General features: G+C 49.4%; 1 protein-coding gene across 1 annotated transcript in view; it reads left to right on the forward strand.

Annotated features, from left to right (window-relative positions):
* TTLL11 (tubulin tyrosine ligase-like family member 11) overlaps nucleotides 1-8242 on the forward strand; it is a 273330-nt gene that overhangs the window by 232628 nt on the left and 32460 nt on the right. The window contains exon 9 of the mRNA XM_011927426.1: nucleotides 4132-4238. Coding sequence (XP_011782816.1) covers nucleotides 4132-4238 — 107 coding nt within the window. The remainder of the gene's footprint in view (nucleotides 1-4131; nucleotides 4239-8242) is intronic.

Genomic DNA, 8242 nt, shown 5'->3' on the forward strand with positions numbered 1-8242 from the left:
TTGTATGGTGAACAGTCTTTTTCTCACTGTACAAATTGAAATTTGCTAATGTAGATGCAAGAGCTTCCATGACTTGCACAAGGTTACACAGCAAAGCCAAGATTCAAACTCGTGTGCATTTGACTCCAAAGCTCATCTTTTCCATGTACATTTCTAACCTATCCTTTCCTAGAAACTTTTCTGGCTTCTCATGGTACCCTATTTCTTGGACTTTTCTTCCACTGAAGAATTTATCCTTCCACTCGTTAGTCATTTGAGGAACTGCATCCCCAGGCATAAGGGAAAACTGTTCTCAATGATTAAGAGCCACATTTTTACTCCAGACTCTAAGATCATGTACAGTCTCTGAGAGCGATATCCAAGGCCCATTCAGCTCTTCCTTGCTGTCTAAGCCCAGAATACTGCCTACACAGAGAGGGCACAAATAAATTCTCATTGAGTGGATAGATGGATGAAAAATTCATTCCAAAGTCTTGATATCTTGACTGTTGGAGTCATTCATTTCCTGTTTGAGTTTGTTGAGAATGTTTGGTAACCACAGGGCAAATCCAAGCACCCTGGTTGTCTTAGCCCCAGCTCCATATCCCAAAGCTTCTAACAGGAGTGCTTTAGAGACTCCAACCCTACTGGTCCCTGGCCTGAGACCTGGTTTCTTGATTCCTGAATCCCTCCTGCAGCCCTGAACTGGGCCACCTCCCCACAGCTCCCAAGCCCACTACTCTTATCTTCCAAGGAAGGGCTAGATGTGAATTCCAACTGTGTGACCTTGGGCAAGTCATGTCCCATCTCTTGAGCCTCAGCATATGCTTCATTGAAATGGGACTAGGAATATCACCCTCAAAGAATGGTTAAAATCCAGACAGCTAATGAGCAAGAAAAGCCCTAGCATACAGATGGTGCCCAAGAAATGCCTACAGAATCAAGATTCTTTTAAGGCATTTGCATTTCCTGCCTACCGCAGCCAGCATGGATCCCTCCTCTGTCCCAGTAGCAGATGTTGCAATCAACTGTATTCGCAGGCATCACTAGGGAGGAAGAGTTACCTTGGAAAGGGAATAAACAGAGAATTTCTGTTTTAAATTACGGCTCCTGCTAAAGGTTTGACACTTCTATTTTCTACCTGTCAGAAAAAAAATAACTATATACCACTGGTGAGTGTGGTTTCCCTTTTAATACTCCATTAACCCACAGAGCAAGCCAGGCAGCGCTCCTGTCTTGTGGAAGAGCAGGTAGCCCAGAGGACACTGATATGATAATTAGAGGACACTGTGGCTGTTGCTAATGAAGCTTTGTAAATTAGCAATGCAGGCTGTTAGAATACCCTGGGAGAGACTGGATCATCGTCCCCCACAGAACCCAGTAGATAGCCGTCTTGGTGACAAGTGACGTGAAAATCTCTGCGTCCATTGACATGTGGTTACTGGGGCTCAATAACTGTGTGCTGATGTGCTTTGAAGTCTGCCACCGTGACTTGTGATTGAAATACAGAGCAGGAGCCCAGGAGGAAGCAGGATGTGCATTGATGGCCTGGGAAATATAGGCGGGAAGAAAGGAAGGGAGGAGGGAGGAAGGGGGAAAGAAAGTGTGCTGGCATACAAGGAGCACCAGGCTTGTCTGGGCACCATGCAGGGCACATACCCAGCCACCGTCATTAGGGGTGTACTTGGGTTTGGAGAGGGGACTCTGATGCCCAACCCTGCTTGCCAATCAACCCCTCCCCTGTCCAGTCCCTAACAGAGCTGTTCACACAAGGGATAATGACAAATGGGAAATCAAAGAGCCACTTCATCATTAGCTGAGGCAGTGGATGTGGGTTTGTTTGAAAAGTTGAAAGCAGCATTGAATGTAGTTCAGCCAACCTGACAGCTGGCACGGAGGCCTAGCTTTCAAGATTCCCTGGACAAATCCAGCCTGCCTTGGGACAAGCCTCCCAGCAAAATCCTGTCCAGGGCAGGGGTGCACCTGGACAAGCCAAGGGCTGCTTCCAGTCTGAACAGAGAGCCCAAGCCTTGTACACAGACATTCAGACTGGTGCGCTCCATTTCTCCAGAATGGGCAGGGTCACTCACTCGGCTCCAGGCAGCCTCTGGGATGAGATGACTCTAGATCTAGAAGAAGAAAAGCGAAAAGGGGGAGAGAGTTGGGGAAGGGAACTCACAATTGCTGTGGGCCTACCAGGTGACAGGCACCATGCTGGGTTCTTGGCATGTACTCACAACCATGTGGGCAGGTATTATTACCTTCATTTTAGAGCCCAAGAAATAAAAGCACGGAAGGTTTAAGTAAATTCCCCACAGTCACACAGCTAGAAAAGGTTCCAGTCAGGATTTGAATCCTAATCTGTCTGATGTCTAAATCTAAATCATACTCTTTTCAGCATACCAGACTACCCTCCACTCCACATTTCCATACCAAAAAAAAAAAAGGCTGGGGAGGGGTAGGAGGATTCTAAACACCCCTGCTGCGGTGTGGACAGGGAGCACCAATGCTGACATCAGACTGAAAACCTGGTTACTGTGGCCTCCCTGCACCTAAACAAGTGGAGCATCCGAAGCTCAGAGGCCCACCCCCCACAATCCTCCTGTCAATTCCAGGTGACTCCCCTAAAGTCAGGAACGAGGAACCTCCCCGGCAATGCTGTATCAGCCCACACAGAGCAGCGAGGACCCAGCCTGTGTTGTTCTGCTCTATAAATCTGGGGCTTAGTGTGGCTGATTAGGGGCTTATATAGAATCTTCAGGTGGCAGATTAAGATGGGTAAAGGACAGAAGCCTTGAGCCCTTGTCCATAGATTTGTCCTCAGGGACTCATCTGGTGAGCATTTCCAGTGGGAAATTGCTTCTGGACAGTGGTGATGGCTTCAGCCTGTACTGGTGACATGCTGTCATCCCTGGGTCATCTGAGCATGACACCATCAGCTACCTGGACACTGGCAGGAGAGGGCAGCGCCGAGGGCCCAGCTTCCCTTCCTCTTTCTGGAGACTGAGAGATAGGACACGTGCATGGGGGCATTTCTTGACATGTGGAGTTCATTCCCTTTTGGAGCAGACAGGGACCCACATTGCTGTGTAAGGTCAGGCTGACACACAATGACTATAATAAAGACGGAGACTCAGGAAGGTGAGATTTTTTAACCAGGGCCATGCAGCCTCCAAGTGGCAGAGCCAGGCTACAACTCAAGACTTGCTGTCCTGGCCAGGCACAGTGGTTTCACGCCTGTAATACCAGCATTTTGGGAGGCCGAGGCGGGCGGATCACCTGAGGTCAGGACTTCGAGACCAGCCTGGCCAACATGGCAAAAACCTGTCTCTACTAAAAATACAAAAGTTAGCCGGGCGTGGTGGTGGGCACCTGTAATCCCAGCTACTCGGGAGACAGAGGTAGGGAGAACTGCTTGAACCCAGGAGGCAGAGGTTACAGTGAGCTGAGATTACACTACTGTACTCCAGCCTGGGCGACAGAACAAGACTCTGTCTCAAAAAAAAAAAAAAAAAGACTTGCTTTCCTAAAGTTCTTGCTCTTTCCAGCCCGTTAGACCCCTAACTAACCAAATGGCTGAACTTATAGGAACCCAAGGATCTAACTCGCTTACATCACTGCCTTCTCTTCTACTGCTCCATGCTGGTCACCCTGCAGCAGTTCCAGCTGTGGTTAGGGAGGATATTCCAGACCCGGAGCACAATCCAAACAAAGACAATGTCAGTTAGTTCAGGCTGCTGGAACAAAAATGCCACAGTCTGGGTGGCTTAAACAGCAAACATTTATCTCTCATGCTTCTGGGGGCTGGGAAGACCAAGAGCAAGGTGCTGGTAGATCCAGTGTCTGGTGAGGACCCTCTTCCTGGTTTGCAGACGGCTGCCTTCTTCTGTGTTCACATGGTGGAGAGTAGAGAGGAGGCAAGCTCTCCAGTGTCTCTTCCTAGAAGGCACTATTCCCTTTCTCAAGGGCTCTACCCTCACGACCTAATCACCTGTCAGAGGCCCCACCTCCTAATACCATCACCTTGGAGGGATAGGATTTCAACCTATGGATTTGGGGAGGACAAACATTCAGTCCCTGACAGGAGTGGAGGAAAGATATACTGGACAGGTTTCAGGCTGGCAGTGACATGTCACTTCCCATTGTTGGCAGGAACTGCAAACTCAGCAGCAGCAGCCTGTCCATGGCCGCCGTGGACATCCTCTACATTGACATCACACGGAGGTGGAACTCCATGACCCTGGATCAGCGGGACTCAGGTACCTGACAAATGCCTCTGCCATGGCCTGTGGGGGTCCTGACAGGCGTGGGTGGTATATTTTCTGTTCCTTCTTGTCAAAGGTTCAGATGAGGGAAGAAGATGATGCCATCAGATCTAGACATCATCCAGGGATGAGCTGAATTTAAATCCTGGAGCATTGTCTGCCACCAAATTCTCATGCCATCGTTAGCATTCTTTGCCTTTGCTTAAGGCTCAGATTCTATCCATACTGGGAACACTCAGTTATTCATTCATTTATTCACCCCTCACACACATTTCCTGAGCATGTGCTGGGCCCAGCCTTGGGTGGGCTGGAGGATATAGTGCTTGGTTCTTGTCCTGAAAGGATTCACTGTAGTACTGGGAGGCAGATGAGAAAATGATGCTGGGTAGTAGGATGCCTGGCTGAGGGGGAGAGAAGCTCAAAGAAGCTATCCGGGAACCCAGCGGAGGAACTCCTCATCCAGGGAGGGCCAAGGAAGACTTCAGGAGAAGGATGTATGGGATCAGCTGGTGAACAGGGCTGGGACAGACACTCTGGCAGGGCTATTACCTGGCCTTGGCATGGACACAGGAGAGGCTGTTGAGCTTAGATCATACCAAGTAGCCCAGATGAGCTAGAGCAAAAAGGGATGTGAGAAGGGGTAGAGATGGGGTTAGGGGAGCTGTCAAAGCCTTGAATGCCACACAAGAAATTTTGATCTTGATCCTCTAGGTTCTGTGGTGAAGGGTTCTGTGAGAAGAACCCACCTTCAGGTGGATGAGTTTTTAATCTTTTTCCTCACAGAGGGTGTTTCTCTCTCTCTCTCTCTCTCTTTTGTTTTTTGTTTTTTTGTTTGTTTGTTTGTTTTTGAGACGAAGTCTCACTCTGTTGCCCAGGCTGGAGTGGCACGATCTCAACTCACGGCAGCCTCTGCCTCCCAGGTTCAAGCAATTATCCTGCCTCAGCCTCCCAAGTATCTGGGATTACAGGTGCGAGTCACCACACCCGGCTAATTTTGTATTTTTTGTAGTAGAGACGGGGTTTTACCATGTTGTCCAGACTGGTCTCGAACTCCTGAGCTCAAGTGATCCGCCTGCCTTGGCCTCCCAAAGTGCTGAGATTACAGTCGTGAGCCACTGCGCCCAGTCCAGAGGGTGTTTTTCTAAAAAAATTATAATAACCATAACTGATATTTCTACAGCTCATCACAAAACTTCAAGGTCCTTTCATGCATATTTCCTCATTAAATGCCCCGGTGAACCAGTGCAGTAAGCGTTATGAGTCTCATTTCACAGACAAGTAAACTGCAGCTCAGGTGACAGAGATCACACAGGACCTGTGAGCCCACAGCACCCTGGCACCCATGCCACCCCCTCTTCTGGCTGCCTCCCTCCAAAAGGGACGTACAGAAGGGAGGCACCGGGTCGTGAGGAGTGGGGCAGCTTGCTCCTGTAAGTCTGTGGAGAGGACCTGAAGTCAGGTTGGGAGATCCAGATTAGATTTGATTATGCCATTTCCTGCCCGTGTCAGCTTGAAAAGTCATTCCAACTCCTCATCTCCAGTTCCTCATCTGTAAAATGGCACCAAAAATCCCTGCTCTCCAGGGTTGCTCTGAAGTCTTTGGAGTCCTTGCTGATGGTGCAAGCCAGTTTATCTTATTACTGGACACCCCTTGGGAAGAATCCTGGGGGCCGTCTGCCTGGCAGCTGCTGCACCCCTAGGCAATCCTGCCCTATACCCATGTGTGCCAGAAACTTCCCAACCACAGAGGCACAGCCCATCCTTCCTGCAGGGCACCGGTGCTCAGGCATCATTTGCCGCTTGGCTTCGTGTTTAGTAATGATGCTCCCGGCTGCCAGTTCTCGGCCAATTCTTATATGCGAAGCACTCCACAGGCACTTTACGTGTGCAGCACCGGCTAGAATTCTCCTAGAGGTAGATATGATTATCTCCATTGTGCAGAGGAGGAAACTGAGGCCCAGAGAGGCATGGCTAGTGGATAAGGTTCAAACACCAATCTACCCAGGCCTCTTTCGGGTTGCCTTCTCCTACTAACTGTCCCAGAGTGAGATGACCACCAAGCTCCCTACAGCTCTCTTTTCTTTAAGTCAAAAGCAAAACCCAGGAAATAGCAGCAGTCATTGAATCAACAAGGTGAGTGCCTCTGTCGCATCTCTGAAGTTGGCAGCTCCCTTCCAGCCCTCCCTGGCAACCAGGAGAGGAGTGAGATGGAGCGTCTTCGGGAGAAGTAGGCAGATTAATTATCATTCCGAGGACTGAGAGTGCTCATGTGACAATCGAGCGGCGGCACTTTCTGCTGACACCTTCAGAAAGCAAAGAAGCGTTTGCTCTGTGAGCTGAATGTGGGGAGTCATCCAGGATCCCACGGAGGGGGCCAGATGAGGGGGTGGGGGTGGCAGTGGAATTATTAAATATTGAAATTGATCAGGAGTAGCAGCAGGAAGCTATTTATCATGTTTTGTTGCCGCAAACTAGCATTACCATCTGGCCCATTGTTAATTCTGAGTAGTTTTTCATGTTTTGTTTGCCTCTTAAATTGCTCCCGGTAAGCGGAATCCACAGGGGCTGTCTGCAATTCAAGCTCCGGTGAGGTTTTCTGGGGTCTGCCAGGGTCTCTGTATTCTGCTGACCAAGCTATGGAAATGAGAAAAATTCTTATTTTTAGCACATACTGATAAGCAAATTCAGGGTTGGGATCTCCCAGGCCTTTCGCCAGACCTCTCAGCCCCTGACTAGGTGGAGTAGTCATCACCAGTAGTAACAGCAGTTTTGAGATTACTTCATTTGTGCATATATCACTGCAAATTCTTGCCAGGCCTTCAAGTTGGGTAACAGCATCCCCTTTTACAGATGAGCACCCTAAGGTTCCAAGAGCAAAAGTGACTTGTCTAAACTCCCACAGCCAGGGAGTAGCAAAGGAAGGCAAGATTTGCACTCAGGCCTCTTACCTCCTCGCCCAGGGTGCTCTCCCCTCATCCAGGGCTACACAAGCAGTGCTTGTTCACTTAAGTGATACAGAGGGTCGGGGCTCGTGAGGCAGGAGTCAGAGGGGACGGCAGCAGCAGGAGGATAAAAGTCAACTCACAGGGCCTGCTGGGAGGACAGAACTGGAGCAGAGAGGGTGCCTGTCCAACCTCCTGTCTCCCTTTCCTCCATCCTCTGAGTTTTCATCACTCCTGGAAGGAAATAACAGGGCCTGGGGGTCTAGAAAGTGGGCCTGGGCATGAAAGCCATGCATGGGAAGCCTTCTGTGCCCATGGTCTCAGTAGCCAATGCTGGTGCCAGCCAGGGCCCAGTTCTTGCCTCCTTCTCAAGGCTGGTCCAAGCCCCTGATTCTCAAGGAGAGGGGCATCTGGAGACAGCCACCTTCTTAGGACCATTCAGGAAGCTACTGAGTAGCAAAAGGAGAAGTCTGTGGTTGAGTGGTTGTTCTTCCTTTTGTCAAGTGTCAGCAGAAAGACCAGAGGGTCTTCTTTTCTTCCCTCCATGGTGGAGCCGAGGGGTTTGAGGCCCTCAGATCCAGTTAGGTACTGGCTGGAGGTGTGGGTGCTGTGCTGAGGGAGATGGCTTTCCCCATCCCACAGCTGCTGGGGGCTGAAAAGAAAGAAGCCTGTGAAGAATGATAGAGCCTGGGTTCTCTTGCTCAAGGAACACGTACTCATTCATTCATTCATCCACTCAACTAACAGCTACTGAACATGCTACCAGGCATTGTGCCCTGCAGGGATATAAAGATAAATTATGTACAGATCCTAGCCTCTTAAGGAAAAAAAGAGACCATTTACTGAACATTTATATGGGACAGAAATAAAAAATGCTTGCTATGAATTACCTCATTTACTTCTAGCACCATCCTGTGAGATAAGCATTGTTATTCCCATTCAACAGATGAAAAACCTGAGCCTGAAAGAGGTGAAATTACACAGACACATCAAGTATTACAGTGGGGGCCAGTAGCAGTGGCTCATGCCTGTAATCCCAGCACTTTGGGAGGCTGA

The sequence above is a fragment of the Colobus angolensis genome, unplaced genomic scaffold (genome assembly GCF_000951035.1).
Source record: "Colobus angolensis palliatus isolate OR3802 unplaced genomic scaffold, Cang.pa_1.0 Scaffold71, whole genome shotgun sequence".
NCBI classification, from domain to species: domain Eukaryota; kingdom Metazoa; phylum Chordata; class Mammalia; order Primates; family Cercopithecidae; genus Colobus; species Colobus angolensis.